At 43.8% G+C, this 23317-nt stretch overlaps 1 protein-coding gene across 1 annotated transcript in view; it reads left to right on the top strand.

The window, feature by feature from the left end:
- The first annotated feature begins 11257 nt into the window (after window positions 1-11257).
- The window catches only part of LOC126185586 (inverted formin-2-like), a 47352-nt gene continuing 35292 nt past the window's right edge, over window positions 11258-23317 (top strand). The window contains exon 1 of the mRNA XM_049928141.1: window positions 11258-11337. Within this exon, the coding sequence (XP_049784098.1) occupies window positions 11273-11337 (65 nt within the window). The 5' untranslated portion in view covers window positions 11258-11272. The remainder of the gene's footprint in view (window positions 11338-23317) is intronic.

Consider the following 23317-nt stretch of genomic DNA (forward strand, 5'->3'; position numbering starts at 1 on the left):
AAAAAGTTACGTTGGTAAAGTACTGAACTGTCAAAAAGAGTGACTTCAAATCACGTACTAAATTTAGAACATTTCGAGAACAGAAGACGCAATGAAAGCAAATGAGGTGCAATAAAATGGTGGTTTCTAGACAAAACTTGACAACAAAAATGGTTCAAATGGCTCTGAGCACTATGGGACTTAACATCTATGGTCATCAGTCCCCTAGAACTTAGAACTACTTAAACCTAACTAACCTAAGGACAGCACACAACATCCAGCCATCACGAGGCAGAGAAAATCCCTGACCCCGCCGGGAATCGAACCCGAGAAACCGGGCGTGGGAAGCGAGAACGCTACCGCACGACCACACTTGACAACAAACGAAATTGAAGGAAAAAAAAGTCTGTCAAATGTTTCGTGAAATAGTTCGTCAAAAAGCAAGAAATAAAACAGATTGAGAAACATTTGAGGCACCTTCGAATGATGCTCGAAATCGTGCATAACAATCACTGTTTTAGATGATTCAATTTAATTTCACTCTTTCCTTACAAAATATTCAAAAATGACCGACGTTTCGGAAGGACGTAGCAACACGTTGGTTGCTGTAGTGTTTTAGCATTTTAATGAGATTGACATCGACTGTGGAAACGTATTGACATGATTTTAGTATGTCTGTGTGTGTAAGGGTGTGTGAGGGGGGGGGGGGCGGGTTGAGGGGAGGGAGGGATAAGGTATAGTTTTTGAGGTGTTGTTGTTGTTGTTGTTGTGGTCTTCAGTCCTGAGACTGGTTTGAAGCAGCTCTCCATGCTACCCTATCCTGTGCAAGCTGCTTCATCTCCCAGTACTTACTGCAACCTACGTTCTTCTGAATCTACTTAGTGTATTTCTCTCTTGGTCTCCCTTTGCGATTTTTACCCTCCACGCTGCCCTCTAATGCTAAATTTGTAATCCCTTGATGCCTCAGAACATGTCCTACCAACCGGTCCCTTCTTCTTGTCAAGTTGTGCCACAAACTCCTCTTCTCCCCAATTCTATTCAATACCTCCTCATTAGTTATGTGATCTACCCATCTAATCTTCAGCATTCTTCTGTAGCACCACATTTCGAAAGCTTCTATTCTCTTCTTGTCCAAACTATTTATCGTCCACGTTTCACTTCCATACATGGCTACACTCCATACAAATACTTTCAGAAACGACTTCCTGACACTTAAATCTATACTCAATGTTAACAAATGTCTCTTCTTCAGAAACGCTTTCCTTTCCATTGCCAGTCTACATTTTATATCTTCTCTACTTCGACCATCATCAGTTATTTTGCTCCCCAAATAGCAAAACTCCTTTACTACTTTAAGTGTCTCATTTCCTAATCTAATTCCCTCAGCATCACCCGACTTAATTCGACTACATGCCATTATCCTCGTTTTGCTTTTGTTGATGTTCATGTTATATCCTCCTTTCGAGACACTGTCCATTCCGTTTGAGGTACCTTACTGTTATATCTCAATCTTATGGAATTTTTGTTGTGCCAACTGTAACGACACTCATTTCATAAAATATTTTAAAACGAACGATAGACACACAAACCGCAATTGTGTTCGTCGCAGTGGAGCAGGCTTCCCGCAGCGACAGGTAGTGAGTCAGGCGGCCGAGCGGCCAGGAAGCGCGCGGATTACCTGTGCCTCGGCCTCTGACGTAAGGCGGGCGCGCTCTGTTACACAGCAGCCCGCGGCTTGCGGTGGCGCCGCGCTCGCCTGGGTGACGCGAGCCAACAGCCTTGCCAATGCCTCGCCTTATCCGATGGCGAGCAGCGTACCTGCCGGCGGTCACGTACACACCAGATAAGGATTTGTGACGGGATAATCGAGATAATGGCCGATTTGCGCCAGGCCATCCATCACCGTTCAGTGTGATGTAGTGGTCTGCAGGCAAGCTAGCAGGGGGGCTTCGTTGTGTATCCGGGAAGGGGCCTTTGTGCGCGCAGAGGTGTTCCGCGCGCAGCGAGGGGTTTGGTTTTGGTGTGTGTGTGTGTGTGTGTGTGTGTGTGTGGCGGGGGGGGGGGGGGGGGGGGGGTGGAGGGTGACCTACACCATCTGAGGTGCTACAGTCAGTGTGGTCACCCCTGACAAATCCCCACTCCAGGTCCCCCCTCCCTCACTCCTCCACTCCTCTCACTCTCTCTCTCTCTCTCTCTCTCTCTCTCTCTCTCTCTCACACACACACACACACACACACACACACACACACACACAGAGAGAGAGAGAGAGAGAGAGAGAGAGAGAGAGAGAGAGAAAAGTCCCTTACACACGACATACTTTCTCGTTTCACTTGACTACTCGAGACAAGTGAATGGACTGCAGCACCCCTGGAGTTGATTCCTGTGCTGAGTCTCATCTTCCGAGTGGTCATTTTCGTTCACAAGTCAGCGCCAAAATTGTCTGTGTTGTGACAGCTGTCTGCCGTACAGTTTGGAATCTTCACGGTGGAAATAAGGTTGTAAGGTACTACACTTCGTACAAAAAAAAGAAATATAATAGCAAAATACTGGAAGGATAATGGAATTTATCAATGTCCACAGCAGAATTCATAGTGAAAATTATTGTCTGGTACATTATTTACACTTCTGGGAACTGAAAGAATACGAACAATGTCCTCTAAATATTTCACAATATACCGGTACACATTTGTTTGCTCGAGACAATATATACTTGCCAAGTAAAAACACATCAAACAGTAGCCAGAACGCAGAAGAAAAAAAAGCAGTAAACAGCGTCTTTTTTCTTTATATCTTATTTTTTTTGTTAAGTGCCCAATAACTTCGAAAATTATCTTTCTCGTCAAATAGTTCTAACCTTTTCACGGTTGAAATAACTTTCATTAAAGCACTTTACATATTTAAGTTATTATTTCTCCAAAGTATAATACCCTTAAAACCTTTTTGGTTTCGGATGTTTCGTCTGTCTTGCAAGAGAACACGAAAAAATATCAGGATCTGGTGTAACTTTTCATTGTGTCACCAAAAAGAAACAAACGACGCAATAAAGGTCAAGGACACACGAAAGCACACAACCCATTTCTATTATAGGAGAGAGCTCGACCAGAACAGGTTATCTTTCGACTTTAGGAGGCGCCGCAATAGTCCCTTGTTTCTGCAAATGCGCAGTACGCAGCATACTCGGAAATTTAAAAGTCCACACTCGGCATAATCTATAGATCATTGAACTTACTGACACACTCGCGTCGTGTCTGGCTGCTGATTTACACGCAGGTACAAAAGGTGCACTCACTTTGAACAGTCGATTTTGACCAGAAAGTCGCTCGTGTAAAACGGTCTTAAGGCTCCGGTATTTTTTTTTTTTTTTTTTTTTGTTGTAATTGTGACTTTGTTGTCACAAGTGGTCGTTTATGTTTAGACGTCGGCACCAGTATACTGAGTGTTCTGAATGTTACCCGCCGTGAAAGTGGCGCTATCCCGAACAGTCATTCTTTAAAAAGTTGGAAATATACAGGGTTGTTAAAATGAAACTGGTCCGCAAAATATTTATAAGACTTTTTTTGTATGAAGCATATTTGTTCCATCAGCTGTGCAGTTGTATGTTTATTCTCTACCGGTTTCGATTATCATAGTCATCTTCACAGGAGAAAAACAGTGTACACCAATGAATGAAAAACACATTTTTGTCATACATGAGCCATACAAATGTAGAACATGCATAACAGTCATAACAGTCTGTCTTAACACAAACTATATGGAGTGTACATTTTTTGATCTATTGATGTACATTGTGTCCCTTTCGTGAAAATGACTGTGATAATCTAAACCGGTAGAGAATAGACATACAATTGTACAGCCCGTGGCAGCACAAATATGCTTTTTTCAAAATATCTAACAGCTATAGACAGTCACCCACAATAAGTTCTATTTATAAGACTGACACTGAAATGACCGTTGTTAATGAACAGGCGAACCGTCAATCTCTGAAAATGCTGGAAACCGTGTGTTCGATGCATGAATCGGTTACTGTGACACGTCTGTGCATTCACATCTCCCGCACGGTCTGTCCCGAATACTTCGCTGTGTCACTGAGTGAGTGAGAGGAACAGATGTGTTTAGTCACCAGCTGAATGCGACGCAAAAATATGCTAACGATAAAACATCGCGTCTTCATTGGCGAAGGTAATGAGAAGCATAATTCGTGGAAAATGCTTATTGAACTGCTTGTGCAAGAGTTTGACTGGTGCAGTTTCTAGCAAAACCTCCAGCTAAGTCTGTCATGCGAAACTTGGGGAAAAATGGCGCGAAACCGGGCCCTTTACCGACTAAAAACCGTAACAATAGGAAGAAGGAAAACCTGGAGCAAAGTCCGGAGAAATCTCAACGCTGTTTATCTGTGGAAGTGGGAGTTCAGAGATCGTCGCGTCGAAACTTTATCAAAATAACCTGCATCTGTGTCCTGACAAATTTACAATTGTGCACTAGTTAAATCAAGACTTTTGGATCCTCAATTTTTCCTATCTTCAGATGAGGTCTGGTCCAGACTGTCAAAATGGAGTCACAGAACGTACATCGTTGTGCATCAGAAAATTTCCATAAGTAGTTCGAAGAGCCGTTCAAAATTTCAAGATTTGTATTTGGTCCGCAGAGTCTTGTATGCACGTTGTAACACGACTCTTTCACCAAACTGCTAATGCTGACCAGTATGTCCAGATACTGCTTAATCCGTATGATGATTTACTCGTAGAAGATAAATGACTGGAAATTTTCAGCAAGATGGAACAAAAGCACACATCGCCTTGACAACCTTGTCACGAGAGTTTGACGTTTTCGGTGAGGAGAGGTCATCAACAGAGTCAGTACAATCTCTTGACCATCTCGACCACCCGACCTCCGAAAGTGCCATGTTCATTCACAACGGTTCATCTCAAGCCAATTTTATCGTTAATATTTTCCGATCTATTTTTTTCCATTCTATGGTATCTTAATAACAGAGTTTATTAACAGGCAAAACCAGATTCATAGGAGATGTTCGTGGAAAAGTATGGTAAGCCTTCCACATTGCTGGAAACGGAAAGAATAGTAAAGGATTCATCCAAACATTACAAAACAATATTTTATTTGCTGGAGAAAATAAAATACACCCAAACAAATCAAACTATCTTTAGAAGGCAAGTACATAGCAAATTTTTACTTGGTCCTTTGTGTCGTTTTTCTTTCAGTGTGCCGAATAATATCCAAACAATTTTCATTAAGAACTATGAATAGTACGGAATTTTTCTTTGCCTAGATATTGTACAACCTAGATAATTCTTGGGTTTAAGATATTTGGTCTGTCTTGTGGGACCAAAAAGAATCTCAAATCCTTAAACAGTCTTAGCGATGCGGGCCGGAGTGGGCGAGCGGTTAAAGGCGCTACAGTCTGGAACTGCACGACCGCTACGGTCGCAGGTTCGAATCCTGCCTCGGACATGGATGTGTGTGATGTCCTTAGGTTAGTTAGGTTTAAGTAGTTCTAAGTTCTAGGGGACTTATGACCACAGCAGTTGAGTCCCATAGTGCTCAGAGCCATTTTTTTCTTAGCGATGGGTGAAGAAAAAAAAAAGTAAAGATTAAGATAACACGAAATCGAGTAGACATGGCGAGAATTGTTTAACTTAATAAGTTAGCGGACTACTCCACCAGCTCCTGTTTCTGCACATATGCAATATTCACCTCACTCCAGCTTTTAGACCTCTACGCTCGGCGAAGTCCGTTGATAATTGACATGGGAGCCCACTAGAGACGTGGCTGACTGCTGATTTACGAACGGGCACGTGACGCGCTCCCCACCACAGGTAGTTTGTTTTGAACAGAATGTCGTCCTCGTAAAACCAGCTTAACCACGAGGACATTCACTTGACTCTTCCGTCGATTGAAGTATTGAGTCGAAACTGGTGAAACTAGCGATTTAGAGTTAACTGAATTGCGACTCGATAGCTCACCTCCAGTCCAAAGGTTAGGGGTTCAATCACCAGTAGAGCTTAAGATTTTCCTGCCATTTACCGCTTCTTTACCTCTGTAAATGATTTTTGTATGAGAATAATCTAGTGCTGAATTGCGATGGCAACCCACGGTATTGTTTATATTGTGATTTAGAATACAGATCGCCATACAAACAACATTCATGGCGATACATTTAAAGCGTGTTCGATCTTCATGTCGCAAAGCGAGCACCCAACATTACGCAATGAAATAGCAATGCAACGTCCCGTGCGCAATCTGAAGATGAGCCTGAAAAGGTTGTAAAAACCGTTTAAGGAATAAAAATTAAAAAAAAGTGACTGATTGCAGTTATCTGTATTTACGTTCAATAAATAGTCAGGAGTTCAAATGGTTCAAATGGCTCTGAGCACTATGGGACTTAACATCTGAGGTCATCGGTCCCCTAGAACTTAGGACTACTTAAACCTAACTAACCTAAGGATATCACACACATCCATGCCCGAGGCAGGATTCGAACCTGCGACCGTAGCAGTCGCGCGGTTCCGGACTGAAGCGCCTAGAACCACTCGACCACTGCGGCCGGCAGTCAGGAGTTCTTAAACATTGTGTAGTGTAGTCTGATTCCTTTTCGTTTACCAAGATAACGTTGTTCGAATTATTCTACATGTGACTTTGTATTAATTTGAAATCGGTATCTCGATCAGTGTTGTAAGCTATGTAACAAGCAACGTATTAGAAGCGGGACGCTTGTTTAATATGTTTATTGTCTACACTTAATTTTATTCAGACTGGATAATTGCCTCTAAAATCATAGTATTCGTCTTTTGTGCAGAGATTTTTATGTTATACTCCGAGCAGACCTATCGAAGGTAATACACTGATCTCTGATGGTTATCCTCATTTTATTGAATAACAACTCTATCATCGGCAAATAGCACAGCATTTAATTGCATTATTTCAAATATTTTAATTCTTGTGCTTGCTTAGTGGTTACATTTACTAATTACATCACCTACATAAATATTCAGAAGGGCAAGGGATAACTTAAAGTACTGACTTATTTGGCTGATATTATTTGCGTGAAAGATGTGGACGATATCCTCGTTTACTCATAACGTCCCAAAGTGGGGAGGTTTTGACTCAATCAAAGACGTTTCCGTAATGATGAACGCGGCGTGTGCCTCAAGACTAAATTCTCTTCTTTCAATCAATATTGTCCAAGAAAATACGTATCTGTATTTGATCGACTGATACCAATACCTGCATGTTGTTTAAGCAACAGATTACATCATAAAGAACGTAATCTTCCATAATTATTTTTCCATGTGTGGCCTTTAAGAAACTTGTCGCTTTGCAGTCCATCGTACTTATGTGAGGTTTTCTAGAAGGAGAGACCATGTTACCACTTCAGTCATCAATAATTTTAGAGCGTTTCCAACACCTATTAAATAGGTGTAACAATGTTAGTTTAAATCTTGTAAATATTCTAGTTGTGAAGTACTTTCTTTGACACAGCTGTCTCTCGTGGAAGAGTGGTAAACTGTTTACCTGCGAGAAAGCAGTTCACTTACCGGCTACAATAGCCTCTTTGGAAACAAAGGCTACGCAGCAGTTTTGAAAATATCAATTGCGCAAAGATGTTGATTGTGGTAGAGATATCTTACGTAATAAATGTAACTCATTGTGTCTGCTGCCGAATGAATAATTCTTTGGATTCAAAAGTTAATTGTATCTAATTATGTATGCTTATAATTTTTGCTTTTGGGCCGTCTAATTACAACTGAATCAAACACAATCTTTGTGTCATAGGCATTTCGGCTTTTTTCTTCGAAAGCCATCTTCAGTGGCAGGTTTCGTGGATGTTGTTCTACATGCTGTGTTTCTGTTCCATTGTTACCTCTGTTGTTCTTATAATTGCCACATGAAATTTTGTTTTGAGACTTCACAGCACCAAGAACTGAACACTTGTTTTGGTGTTTTGCTTTGGTTCGACATACCGATGCAATTGAGGACAACAGAACTACAAAAGTTGATCTCAACTGTATCTGTTTAACGGACATGTTAATCTATAGAACATCTATGACTGTAACTCGGGTTGAAGTTTTTAATCTCAAAAAACTGTCTCCAGCCCAAAAGGTTTCCTACATACTTTTAACAGACTTGTGATGTGTTTCTTAGAAAAAAAAATTAATTACGTTGATTTTTAACGTTAAATGTATAACAGCTCTTTCGCTGCTCATTATCAGCACAATAAAACTGAAATTTACGTGAATGTAAGCACTAAATTTAACTACACACGTAAAAGTAACGTCTTTACTGCTAGAAAACCTTACTTTACTACTAAAGAACCAGTACTGTAGCCTGTATCTACGCTCAGAGGCAGTCAATTTTAGTTTACATTTTTCATGCCTTCACGTCTGGTACAGATAAATTAGCGGTATGTAAATCTGTGGCGGTTTCTTCTACTAGTAGCTTCTTTTTATTTTCCCGAGGGTGGACTGATATGGAGCACATTCCTCTTACATACCTACTAGTTAGCACAGTACCTATTAGTCACACCAAGCCCGTGTTCGTCCTACAGACTGATAGGTTTCTACCAGATGATCATCTTAATCACCGTAGACAATCGACACCGCAGTTTCACAACAGATGGTCGCCTGCCTCACTGTTTCTTCGCATGCCAGTCACTTCTGCCCTCACTTCGGCGCACCCCATTCGTCGACTATTTCCCGCCTGAAGACTGGCGGCGAGCGCTCTCATGTCAGCCCCCTCACCCCAGCCTCGACCTTGGCCCCGCTGCACCCCTACCCCCACTCACGCCCACACCAGAGATAAGTGTCCGAGGGTTGAGCAGCTGCCAGAGACCCAAGTCAGTACTCAGTAGTCCGTCGTCGCCAACGGCTCAGTGCTGTACTGCGCGCGTGTTCTCCGCCTTCTGTTCAGTGCTGTACAAGTGTCCTAAGCTGGCTGCTCGGGAGTGAAACATGGGTTTTCGGCGACGGTGCAAGCGTGTGCCCAAACACCTAAAGAGTATCTTCTTTTACGTCCGCCGGCTATGTCGCTGGAAGACGGCGAGTAAAAAACGGAGAAGGTAAGAGAAGTTACGTCACTGTGTTTTACAAATTAAGTGGCATTGAGTGCGTCGACCAGCAGCTGTATTTTCCACTGCAGTGGTGCCTAATGTTCTCTGGGATTTAGGGAGGTTCGCGATTCCCAAATATGCAAAGTCAGTGCTGGACGGTTCAGTCCGTCAAGTTTTAATCTCCATTCCTAGATGAAGGACTTGAAAACCTGCCTGTCTAAATTTCGTATCGCATTAATACTGGTACCTGGCACTTTTACTGGCACGATGTGCGTCAAGTTTTAATCTTCTTCTTTCGATGACGCTGCTGTATTTCCTATGTTTTGAGCGCGATCTTCTTCTGCACAAACATTTTCCTCAACCTTTGAATTACGTGGTCTTCCACGAATGAGATATCGAAGTAGCGTACGTCCTCCCACGACGCATTATTTTTCTTGTTTGGAGGAGGAAAAGCGTGTTTTTGGAACGAAGTCACGTAAAGCAATTACCGTTCGCTACATATCTTTTATGCGTTATGCATCATTTCTTATTATGCCGTTTATAATACCTTCGTAGAAACTGACAATTTTTTTGTGACTTCTTACAAACAAACAAATCACAGATAGGGTACACAAGACACGTTATGCTTTATTATCTTGATTTTGACACTGTGTTGGACCCCTACTTATACCTCCCGAGGAGATCACGAATGTAAAATTAGAGAGATTAGAGCGCGCACGGAGGCTTTCAGACAGTCGTTCTTCCCGCGAACCATACGCGACTGGAACAGGAAAGGGAGGTAATGACAATGGCACGTAAAGTGCCCTCCGCCACACACCGTTGGGTGGCTTGCGGAGTATAAATGTAGATGTAGATGTAGACCCAGATTTCACAACCTTTCAACTATTTTATTTACTTTCGAGTTTGGTCTGTTTTGGAAGCTGGTGTATTTTCTCTTTTTTGTATGTTTTATTTTGTATAGAAGACAGGATCTTGGTTGGTGTTCGTAGATGTATCGTTACTGACAATTTCAACGGGTAATGCACAATGGTAACAGTATCAACAGGTCTCAAATGGACTGGTTACACCTGACTATTTTTCAGCTACTGTGCTTCAAGCATGGAGGGCACTGCTAACAAAAGCTTCTGCTAATGTATTCATTGGATCCGTGACATGAACTGTAGCATAATTTAAAAAGACCCTTTTCGTGCGATTGAGACAAACACCGACGGCGTTTCAGCATGAAATGGAGCAGGCTGCATTATAGATGTTCGTTTCTTACTAAGTTGACATGCTTTAGGGCCCTATTGTAGTTCTATCGAAACATATTTACCGACAAATACATGGACGTTTCTGCTATATAATGATACAATTACTTTTACCTGACAACTTTTGAATAGACTGTAGATAGCATGTTTTTTTAATGTCTGACCACTGGCAGTTGTTTTCTTTTATATGAGGCGCGAAGCTCAATAGTGGAATGCCCTACTGTTTCTACAGGGAGAGACCGAAGTTGTAGTTTGTTTAGGTTATCTGTTGCTGTTCAGTGTGTCTGTGTGGCCTTCTTGTTGTTATAGCGTTGCGGCGTTGGCCGTCGGGAAAATTCTGTGGACTCACGCATACCTGATCTCAAAATTTTCGTAAGCATGCTGCTCTCCAGTTACGCCTGGTAATCGATAAACATACTGGAAAGCCGGTTTAAAAAGCAGGTTTAAAAAAAAAAAAAAGGCTCTGAGCACTATGGGACTTGACTTCTGAAATCATCAGTCCCCTAGAACTTAGAACTACTTAAACTTAACTAACATAAGGACATCACACACATCCATGCCCGAGGCAGAATTCGAACCTGCGACCGTAGCGGTCGCGCGGTTCCAGACTGTAGCGCCTAGAACCGCTCGGCCACCCTGGCCGGCTTGTGGTTTTAGCTTGACTGTTATTGCATAAACGTGGTTATTTCGGGGACTAGTCTGCAGCCAGCTACGCTGTGGTTTTTTGGAGAGCGTCATCGACAATCCCAGACCGGGCGGCGCTACAGCTTTTATCTTTCTGGAGGAGATAGCGAGCTTCGACCTTTATCTGGGCTTCTGAACGGCCGCGTCCTTGCAACAGATAAGGGAGCAGTTGAGCTTTCGCTAGGTCCGTGGGACGCGAACGAGCGGCCTCAGTAGTTGACTCGAGCCGGTGAGAGCGTCTGCTCGCAGCTCGTATGTGTGTGTTCATCTGCCAAACTGACAGCGCGGGCTCTGCACCATGACTGTGGACAACGGAGTGCCGACGCAGCCGATGCGTCTCGTGGAGTTTGCTCTCCGGAAGGCGTGAGTATTTCACGATCGAAGACATTGCGTCTCAGGGAACCGTGACGACTTGTAATTGTAGGGAAGGAGGACACTGTCTGAGTTACTTGGCATGTTTTCTCGATATCTGGTTTAGTCTATTGTTACATGTCACCCTCAGATCCACGCGTTTCGTTATATGCACAGCTCGTCGGCAGGGCGAACGTACAATTAAAAGGTCGAAACCAGTGACCCAAACAGAATGTACTAAGTGATGCGGGCGGTGCCTTCCTTCATCATAGGCGCGAGTGTTCTACTCTGACCAAAGCGCAGCTCCTTACCTGAGATGAGCTTAGTACTGTTTCGTTCATTTATCTGTTTTTAAAGAAGGTGATGACCAGTTCATTGCGGCAGAAGAATTAGAACTTCCGCGATTACAGCAATGAAAAATTCTAACTTGATTGAAGGTTGTCCACGCAACAGTCCAAACATTCAACAGTCTTACCACGTCGTTATTGACCCGTGCATTTGACTTTACGCGGCTCATCATGCATTTTACTTTCCCCGAAGTGCAGCTGTTTGTCTTGTTTCCCCCAGTGTTTCTTTTTCTTTTTTTTTCACTAGCACACCAATGGTTTTTTAACGTTCCCTGATAAGTATATTCATTGGTGAGAATAAAAGTGAGTCTGATTTGTGATTTCATTGCTCTGTTGCTAATTACAAATTACGCCCTCTCGCAGGTTCGGAATATTCGTTGGAGTATTTGTTTTCATACCGCGTACCGACGAGATTTTGGTACTACCAGTGGATGCGCTCCAGAGAGATTTTAAAAAAGTGTTTTGCCACGTTAAACTTCAGGAGAAAATAATAACAGTTTGACATGTTCATTTGAGAGGAACTTCGCATGTTTAGTCAAGTAACTACTTTCGTCTAGGGTAATTGCTTATTTGTGTGTGTGTGTGTGTGTGTGTGTGTGTGTGTGTGTGTGTGTGTCATACAGTTGCGACATGCGCGTAAGAAGTTCTTGTCAAAACGTCAATTGCGTGTGATGAGTAAAATAACTTACATGCTTCATATAGATTGCGGTCGTTTGTCTTCACTTTTTTAATTTGGTTTGCTTATGCTATAAAATTCGGATGAAGTCGGTTATTGACAAATTTTTGTGACATTAAAGTACATAATTGCTGCAACTGTGTTAGTTTCCGTTAAACAAAAAACATAGTTACATATGCGACAGTTCGGCTTCCCATTCCCAAAAATTGCGGTTGTATGACTACAGGGTAGTACGGTGTTGTTCGTAATATGCTTTTGTTAAGACAGTTCTGGTAGCTTTTCTTCTTGTTTTACTTTTGTTGTGTTCTTGCATCGTGTGTACGTACTCACAGTATCGTGTGAGTGCAGATTTTAGATCTGTTGTACGACCAGGTTGTCAGGATTGTATGTTCCATACAGATGAGTGCTTCACTGTTGTTCACGATCTTCACCACGATGTGCTTAAAACATTTAAAAGAAATGTTTGTGTTTGTGTCAGGCAAAACATCAAATAGTTTTGTAATTACGAACCTCTTTGTTGTAATTAACTTGTGAAGAATAAATGCGTCACCAGTGCTGATTCTTTGTCCATTATTAGGCTCATTAATAAGATTTTCTCATTAATATTTCTTTTTTTAAAAGTAGCATCTGCTTTATGTGGAAGCTAATTCAGCTGATATCATTATTTCCACTACACTGCACATGGCGCAAATCGCATAACTATTTCGCAACAGCCGTTCCTTGCCACGGTTCGTGCGGCTCCCCCCGTCGGAGGTTCGAGTCCTGCCTTGGGCTTGTGTGTGTGTGTGTGTGTGTGTGTGTGTGTGTGTGTGTGTGTGTTTTATCCTTAGCGTAAGTTAGTTTAAGTTAGATTACGTAGTGTGTAAGCCTAGGGACCGATGACCTCAGCAATATGGTCCCAAAGAATTTACCACAATTTTTTTTCTGTTTCACAACATCCTCGTAATATGTTATGATTATGAACGTAAAACTAATTTGCGCTTATCGAACGGGATTTTGCATTAATTCATGCATGAATAGTGAAAGAGGTAGGCAAAGCAAATAAAATAACACAGCTGCTTTAAATCATGAGCACCCTCTTGTTATTGTTAAGTCCAAAGTCGTTAAAATTCGAAGGCTACTCGTCTGGATACTCGTCTCGACATGTAATTTAACGTCGCATATATTGTTGATTGTTAGTGTTAAATGTGTGGAGCTGAGTCCCATCATCAAGTGACTGAGCGTGTGATTGATTTGAAAGCTGAGGAATGGCAATTCATGTCATTCGTAGGTAAGGAGTTACATTCCAGACGCAGGATTTAGAGAGGGAACCGCTGGAGCAGTTCTGATATCGGAGACCAGTGGGGCCTATTTACATCTTTCTGGAACATTTCAACTGCGCTATCGATAACTTCCGTCTGTAAACCAATGAACTGTGCGTGCTCACTTTTATCACCACAGAGGTAATGACCGAAAAATTGTCGGTCCACCTAGCACAATAATCCCGCATCGTATCTAACCAAGTACAGCACGTTAACGTGCCTTCCCAATGGAGTATTGCGAAAGCTGGGTGCGATATACAGTGGTTTAGCACAACTGGTACTAATAGAACTCTCGGGTAAACAAACTGCGTGCTGCGTATGAGCACTGCAAATAATGCATTGCGTTACATCACCCTTTGTATTTCTTCCGGATGCTGCATCCGCTTGCCATAAATGGTTACATCTGAAGACCTATTCCTCAGAGGCCTTTTCAAGAGGACTGAGTGATATTGTTAAATGCTGTGGATACTGTTAAACTTCTGACAATATAAATGTCGAGGCTACTTTCTGCCTGTAGGCAGAGCGATTTCTGACGTTATTACCCCGAACTTGTGACGGCGTCAGTTTATCGCGTTTAACCGCTGCCGTTAACGAAAAGATGAGACTGTTTTGAAAAGGATGACAACAAAACCTCTAAGTGGCAAACTTCATTCCATTGTCGCTTGGATGTACTGTAGTAAGGCCTTGGTTCTAATTACTGGTCAGCAGTTACCTCGCTTGAGGTAACTTTATTTCTGATGGCCGGCCGAGACCGTTGGAATCCGCGTGTAGCTCCTAAACCACGTTAAGATGGTGTAGTGTCATATTATCTGTGTCATCAATGGTTTCGGTGGGACCGAAATATCATGGTGATAAGTTTGGATTTCAGCGAGTCTATCTTTCTAATATTAGTGTGGATCATTCCCCACCTTCATCAATGCACGAACCACGTCCAATGACTTTCTTGTCTCTCAATAATAAATTCATATAGTTGACGTTTCGTAGCTGATGTGAGTGTGGGTTGTGTTCAGTCACGGTGTGGTCTTGAGCAGGTCCTAACACGATATCTCCCGTCTGTCATTATCACTTCAATCCATCCATGCAGCCAATCGACTACTATACGCGACTTCACCGTCAAGATGTACGCCAGCGGTAGAGATTTACAGGTCCGCGTGGTAACAGTCCCACACCGTCTATAGCGCTCCAGCGCGACGTATGTGCTCTCTTGGGGGAAGGGGAGTGCCAAAAAAATTTAAAAAATCTACACCACAAATGAATTTTCCGAATGGGACGGAAATCGGCGGATTTGATGCACGTGTACAGACAAACAAGTGATTACATCTTCAGAAAAAATGGCTGATTTATTCAAGAGAAATAGCTTCACAAATTAAGAAAATCAAGAATGCGTTGGTCCATCTCTAGTTCTTATGCAAGCAGTTATTCAGCTTGGCGTTGATGGATAGAATTGCGGGATGTCCTTCTGTGGGATATAGTGCCAAATTATGTCCAATTGGCGCATTATATAGTCAAAATACCGAGATGGTTGCAGAGCCCTGACAATGCTCCAGACGTCATCAGTCTTGCTGCCCAAGGCACGGTTTGGCGAGCATAAAGACAGACAATACTCTCGCCGTTTGCAAGCGGGCATTAATTTGTTGAAATGTAAGCACAGAAGGACTTGCCATGAATGGCAACAAAATGGAGCGTAGAATAACGTCGACGTATTGCTGTGCTGTAAGGGTGCCCCGGATGGCGACCAAAGGGGTCCTGCTATGAAACGAAATGGCACGCAAGACGTATCTGGAGGGCGACAGTGAAGTTCGTATCCCACCACTGTCCGGGTCATCTCCAGACCCGTCTTGAGCCTCGAATCTCATTGATTGGAGTAGAATTGTGTTCAGTGATGAAAACTGCTTAGAACTAAGCCCTAATGACCAGCAAAGACTAGTTTTGAGATGTCCGGGACAGTGGTGGGATACCGACCTGACTGTCGCCCACCATACGGGCGGACAACCAGGAGTGATGGTCTGAGATGCCATTTCATTTCATAGAAGAATTAGTGCTTGCCAAAACCTACCTTGGTCAACAAGGTTGTAACATCTCTTCCAATTGAGATCATTTGGAGCATTACGGCAGAGCCCTGAAACCAGCCCGAGATCTTGACGATCTAACGCGATATACCTCAGGACATCCAACAGCTCTGTCAATCAATGCGAACCCGAATAATTGCTTGCATAAGGGCCAGAGGTGGACTTGCTCGATTTGTGAAGCTATTTCTCTTGAACAGATCATCCAGTTTTTCTGAAATTGTAATTGTTTATATAATCGGACTGATATGGGCAAGGCTTACGCGTGTGCCCTCGTTGCGTTACATTTTGCATCATGGCTGAGCGCTGTGGACGAGCGCAGCGGGTCAGCCGGTGCAGGTAGGCAAACAAACAGGCGCCGGTGTTATTGAGAGCGGCAGAGCGAGAGGAGAGCGGGGGCCCGTCGGCCTCGCTGCAGCAGCAGCAGCAGCAGCAGCAGGTGGTGGTGCGTGGGTGGGCGCCGTCAGTTCCAGTGGCGGCGCGTCCAGGAGAGGCGGCGGCGGCGGCAGCAGCAGCAGCGCGCGGACCCATGCCGGCGCGAGGCGCGTCTCACACGCCGAGGTCAGTCTATATGTCGGCGTCACTCCACCCACTGACGCCTGCCGCAGAGAGACCAAACGCGCGTTGTAGTAGCAACATCTGTGACAGCAGCGATAGGAACCGCTGCGTGCTTCGGACAGTGCAGGGGTCTTCATCACTGCTGTCACGAGTAGAAAAATATTCGTATAGTGATCGACGCGACGGTTCAAGGAATCAGGTTGATCCTTCAAAATGTGTCGTTCTGTTTCGATCGTCTCAGTTTTCTTGACACTTACGGCCATCGGAACATCATCAATGGCACGCGTCTGTTAGTTTTGGCCCGAAGATGGCCTCGTCTATTTTTTGTTTATTTTCGAAAGTAGCACCAAGAAATTTATGGGCATGTGGCACGCGTCTTGTCCTTCATTCTGTGTACTTAAACTTTTGTTCGGCCGCTACATTCGACCGAGTCACTGGAGGGTGCTGGCCTCTCTGCAGATATTGGTATCTGAGGCACAATGGTCAATAGGCTACCACTCCAAGGGCACATAACGGTACGTTCGCGGCGGCTAGGGTGAGAACAGTGTTACAATGGACTCTCGGTCGGTCGGCTGTCATTAGCGGCAATTATATATATTTTGACATGGTAAATATTAACCTATTTGTGAATAATACCTGATTATCTCAGCTGTCACCTTTCATTTGAATCTGAAGGATCCTAACCATTATACAGTCTTCCGAAATTCATGGTAAATTCGATACATTTACGCTTTACGTTTTCGCCTGCGGACGCTAACAACCTTTCTTTTGTTATGAAAGAGGAGCCGTAGGCTTCAGTAAAGCGTTAAAAACCGCTCCGTTGTGTATTCTTCCGTATACGCGCTTTTGCAGTAGAATAAATGTTAGAACTTACAAGTTGCATGAGCTAAAATTTTTCGTTGATTCTCAGTGAATATATCGATTACATACTCGAATTAAGATGAGGTGTAATAGGTCGTACCCAATCGCTGTTGTCAGTCGTTCTAGGACGGTATTGTCGAAAACTGACGTTATGACCGTAGCTGTATAAAAATATAGATTAATTCGTACAACGAAGTAGACTGCAACCAACCGCAATTAATAGTGCTACTTATGAAGAAGATATGGCGCCGTTACCGGTTTCGAACCGATACTTTCATCATCAGATTTTGAGGTTAAAATTACGTATTGATTACGCTCTATAGGCAACTGTACAGAAGACATTGTTTTCCTAATAAATAGTACCACTAACACGGTTAGTTGCAGTTCATTTTATCGTAAGAACTACAGTCGTTCTATAAACACGAAAACAGATGATTTAAGACTACTTCGTCTTCAATATTGTGTTGAGTGGTTCGAATCCTGCCTCGGGCATGGATGTGTGTGATGTACTTAGGTCAGTTAGGTTTAGGTATTTCTAAGATCTAGGTGACTGATGACCTCAAATGTTAAGTCCCATAGTGCTCAGAGCCATTTGAACCATTTGTTTGTTGAGTGGCCGCGTAACTCCCGTTCAGACCTCGATTGACGAACTAGACTTGCCTAATGTGATATTAGCCAACAGGAATGGTGCTACTGCCGATGACAAAAAACTGATCTCGTAATGTGTCGACCATCAATAACCAAAGTGACGAAAAGCCAACGACTGGCATCGGCTCCGTACATTGTTGTGCTAATCCCGTGCAAGTCATAAAATACCAAATACTGCACTTCGTAGATGGGTACCACATTATAGGAAAGGTTAGTGTACACAGGGTATCAGCACTTGTATATGGCATGGTTCGGTAACAATATCCTCAGTGAACTCCGTGGTGCACACGTGTGCGGCGTTATAAGTGTTGGCTTATGCGGTGGCGGCGAGCGGCCAGTAGACCTGGAGGACGGCTGGAAGCACACCTGCCCCCCACCTGCCCCCCCACCCGCGACTCTGCCGTCACACGCGCCGCCTCCACAGGTTTTTTTTTTTGTTTGTCGCTGTTACGTCGTGTTACGTGTTCTCTCGGTCAGTCAGCATCTAGCTAGCCCTGAGCTATTCTCTCTCGTTTATCACAAATTTGCCACAACATGCATGGCAATCGCTCACAACTCTTTAACCAATGTGCTTCATCTCTCGCTGAAGACTGACGTACGAGATTAGTATATATCTTTTTCTCCGTGAATCTATTTCCCATTTCGTAATGCACAGACGACTGACCATAATGTGTACAAGCTAGCCTTCTCGAGTGTTTTAAACTCTGTAACATGTTTTTGCTCCACAGTGGGACATTCTAGGTCAAAAGTTCGGTAATCCGTTATCGCTGCTCCATAAGATCGTCACGAGTAAGACTGACAGCTTTCTTACCTCTTTCGTTGACCGAAAAAAGTATATCCATATGTTTACGCTAACAAGAATTACGTTCATCTAATAGTTAGTTTCGTTACCTTAACACGTGAGTTATTCAGAGACCTCGGTGTATCTAAAGTAGAAGAGCGTGCAGTAATTTTTAGCTTCCAGTAGAACAATCAGCGAAATATCCGTAAGAGCCAGACAGCTCCGTGTCGAACGGTCTGCATAGCATAATGCGTAGTATAATGTTTCCGAAACAGATCTGGAATACCACACGTGGATTCTGGGTTCGGTTCAGGGGAGGTGGAGTCTACAGTTACGTTACCCCCTCCACCACTCGCCCTCCACCCTCATTCAGTATAACTTGTCACCCCTTCTTGTAATGTGCTACAGATTCTCGGGATTGCATTAATAATAAATACAGAAAACAACTTTATACGCTAATAATTTGTTTACTTCATGCTTCGTACATTGCTTTAGCACGATTTAAGAGAAATTGCATTGCTTTAGCATAACTGAAAAGAAATTGCGATGGAGAGATTGTGTCATTTGAAAAGCACTCGTCTGAAAATTTAAGAACTTTGTGTGTCACGCGATTTATTTAAAAACTATAGCGCAACAGCCTCACAACTTTGGCAACCTAGTAATTTACACGATATAAAATCAAAGTGTGCACTCACTAGTCACCTTCCCCATACGGGTCTTATTTAAGTAAGGAATGAAGATTAGAGTTCAACGTCCTGTCGACAGCGCCTCTGATTTAAAACATAGCTGCTGTTTGGTGCGAGAAGAGCACATCCGTGGGTTGCCGTTACAGACCGAGAAACAAGTAAAAATTTCCCCTCCAGATACGTAGGCTGTGTCACTCTTTCTCTGCTTCTGGCATTCCATTGAGCTAAACCATCTTCTTTCCGTAGAAACGCGAACAGAAAAAAACTATTGTCGACAATAGTATCGATTATTATACGGCAACTTTTCGAGATCTGCCAGTTCAAAATGGTTCAAATGGCTCTGAGCACTATGGGACTCAACTGCTGTGGTCATAATTCCCCCCAACTTAGAACTACTTAAACCTAACTAACCTAAGGACATCACACACATCCATGCCCGAGGCACGATTCGAACCTGCGACCATAGCGGTCGTGCGGTTCCAGACTGTAGCGCCTTTAACCGCTCGGCCACTCCGGCCGGCGATCTGCCAGTCAGGGAATTTGAACTATCGATAGCAACCCACATCGCTGGGTTGATATTTGTAACAGTGATCACTGATGAAATGCTCTAGTTAACCAGAACATTATAGCCGATATGTCCACCACCATTGACACGGATAACAGCGAAGACGCGTCGTGATATGGAAGTAATGAGGCCTTGCTAGTTAGCAGGAGAGAGCTGGCACCACATACGCACGCACAAGTCACCTAGTTCCAGTAAATTCTAGAGGGGGGGGGGGGGGGGAGAGGCGATGAGCTCTGACACCACCTTCAATCATATCTCAGTTGTTTCCGTTAGGGTTCAGACCTGGCGAGTTGGAGAAGGGGGGTGGGGGGAGGGGTCAGCAAATCAATTGGAACTCGCCACTGTGTTCCTGTAACGCCTTCTGACAGTGCGCATTATCTTGATGAAAAGTGCCACTGCCGTCGGGAAACATCGTCATGAAGGGGTGTACGTGGCTTGCAACCAGTGTACGATATTCCTTGTCAGTCATGGTGTCTTTCACGAGCTCCACTGAACCCCCAGATGCCCAGAGCATAATGGAGCCGCCGCCAGCTTGTCTCAGTCGCTGTTGCTCTGGAAGAAGAAGGATTCGCGCCCTTCCATCGGCATGATGAAGAAGATACCGTGATTCATGAGACCATGCAACGCTCTGCCACTGCGAAAACGTCCAGTGCCGCTGATTGCGTGCCTATTTCAATCGTAGCTGCCGATGTCGTGAATGTTAACATTAGCACATGCATGGGTCGTCGGCTGTGGAGGCTCGTACTTAAGAGTGTTCGGTGCACTGTGTGTTCCTACACACTTGTACTCCGCCCAGCACTGAAGTGTGATGATAGTTGCGCTACAGTTTCCCGCCTGTCCTGTTTCACCAGTCTACTCAGACTACGACGTCAGATATCTTTAATGAGGGGCAGCCGCCCGACCCATGACGTTTGGACTGTTGAAGACATTCACCACAACACTCCTCGAACACCCGACAGGTCGTGCAATTTCCGAAATGCTCGTGCCGACCCTCCGGGCCATCACAATCTGCCTTCGGTCAAACTCAGGTAGATCTCGCACCTTCCCCATTCTACACGTTCTCTACTACGTGCGCCGTGCGTATGTCATTCCTCGCCAGGTGACGTTGCTATCGCTTGCACGGGTTTATATTGTTAGCATCTCGGTGGTCATAATGCTCTGGTTAATCAGTCTATATGGCAGAAACAGGCGGCAGAAGAGGGTGCCAGGAGGATTTTTAAAAATATTGTCGTAATACGAGTGATCCCAGGAAATAAGGGAGAGTTGGTCACCCTAATTGGGTATCTCTCGTTAAGGTTTCTCTTCATACTGAGGCAGTGTAGTGGTTTCCGTGCCGTTGCTTCGCTTTCCCACGTAGCCGACAGCCGCAGCGAACCGCCAGCGTTTCGACTGAAATGACACGGCCTTTGCCAAGGTGATCCGCAGCCGGCAACAAAGGCCACACTGTGGTGCGCCGGCAGGAAGCGCCGCGGCGGCTGCCAGCCTCAACGAATGCTGAATGAGGCCGAGCGGTGCGTCATTAGCTGCGATGGGGCGCTGTATTCACCCTCCCGGTCCCGTAACTGGCCACCGAGGTCTCGGGCATCTTATTTGAAGATGGCCGCACTCGGTCTTCTAACCTTTCGTGCTTAATTAAAAGAGGTCAGTCGAGAAAATTTCTTCAAAGCGCTGCGACCTAGTCGATGAGAAGATAAGTTCGTTGTTTCTAACGAAAGTGGATTCGATGTAGCCCAATTTTTATTTATTTCGTACGGCATCAAGGATACATTACTTACATTGATCATCGATGGTGTTAATGGTAATAAAATATACATAAAGTACAGATAGAAAAATTACATTCATCCCTGATTAAGAAAATCAAATGGTTCAAATGGCTCTGAGCACTATGGGACTGAACATCTGAGGTCATCAGTCCCCTATACTTAGAAGTACTTAAATTTAACTAACCTAAAGACAGCAACACATCCATGTCCGAGGCAGGATTCGAACCTGCGACAGAAGCAGCAGTGCGGTTCCGGACTGTGTAGCGCGTAGGACCGCTCGGCCACAACGGCTGGCCTGATTAAGAAAGTCTTAGATTAAGTCAATAAGACATCATGCGCGCGAATAAAATAAATTCCAAAACAACACTTGAATGAATTACATATAAAGGAAAAAAGGTAATTTTTTTAAACAGAATAGATATTCTAAAATTTGCGATTGTAACAGATAGGAAAATGCTTCAAATATTTGCAAGCAATTGGTTATAGGTGAATATCAAAAGTTTACACCCAGGAGACAGTAGACTAGCATCCTAGCGGTGTACCCCGAGCAACGTAACTAAGGTACGGATAAATAGTCTACAGATACAGGCAGCTGGGCCGCTGGCGATTCATAATTATATCAGCTGTTAGAGTATACGTAGCAGTGAACCAACTGCTTGACAAAGGATTTAGGGAATACCCTCCGGCTTTTGCAACTACATATAGAGGGCATAAGCAGAGCAAAAAGTGATTACCTCACTCAAATACTGACTGAAAATAAGTGGATGTTGAAACTTCCTGGCAGATTAAAACTGTGTGCCGGACCGAGACTCGAACTCGGTCCGGCACACAGTTTTAATCTGCCAGGAAGTTTCATACCAGGGCACACTCCGCTGCAGGGTAAAAATCTCATTCTGGAAGTGGATGTTGTTTTACAATAGGAATCTCGCTGCTCAGATAACACCCAGCTTCATTCTAGTTGTAAGATCTCCGGCTATACATTAGCTGCTGCTACATATCACTCAAGCTATGGATCTGCAACACACATCAGGAATGATATTCAACAGGTAACAGATGCCCAAACAAAAACGGAAAATAGCATCTATACCATCAGGTGGAAAGTCGCCAACACAGAGACTGTGAACATCTAAAAGCAACCAGTAGAACCACGAGTAAAAGAAGCTGCTCAAAATATCCAACATCTGGAAGTACTAATTGGAGACCTCAACAATCATGACACACAATGAGGCTACAGAATCACGACCGAAGAAGGTGTGAAGGTATCGGAATGCGTCGAAATTGAACATCTTTTCATGTTATTCAACGAGGCTAAAACCCAGACGTCTGTTCTGTTACACTAACAACAAAGGGTTACCCCTGCAAAGCAGCAGGACGGTGTTCAGTAATTTTCCCAGACGCCAACATCGACGTGTTTTGCTGTGGATACTCGACTCCAAACCACAGTTGTGAAGTCTATACCAAAGCCACGATGTAAACGAAAAGGGGCGGTAAATAGGTATAGTAACAGGAAGAACTGGAATTTCTACTCTAACGAGCAACAATCTTCTCACCAGTTATGACTCACTTTCCTTCCGGCTTTGCCGAGTTGCTTCTGCGAATCGCATTCCTCAGAGACCGACGGGAACTAATTAATTATTGCATCTTGTAAGGGAAGAGTGGGAACTGACTCACTGTAGTACTTCAACCTCAGACAGGACTCGGTGCTCAAGCACTAAACTAGTGATCAAAGTCCATAGCTTC

This window comes from Schistocerca cancellata, chromosome 1 (assembly GCF_023864275.1).
Source record: "Schistocerca cancellata isolate TAMUIC-IGC-003103 chromosome 1, iqSchCanc2.1, whole genome shotgun sequence".
NCBI classification, from domain to species: Eukaryota; Metazoa; Arthropoda; class Insecta; order Orthoptera; family Acrididae; genus Schistocerca; species Schistocerca cancellata.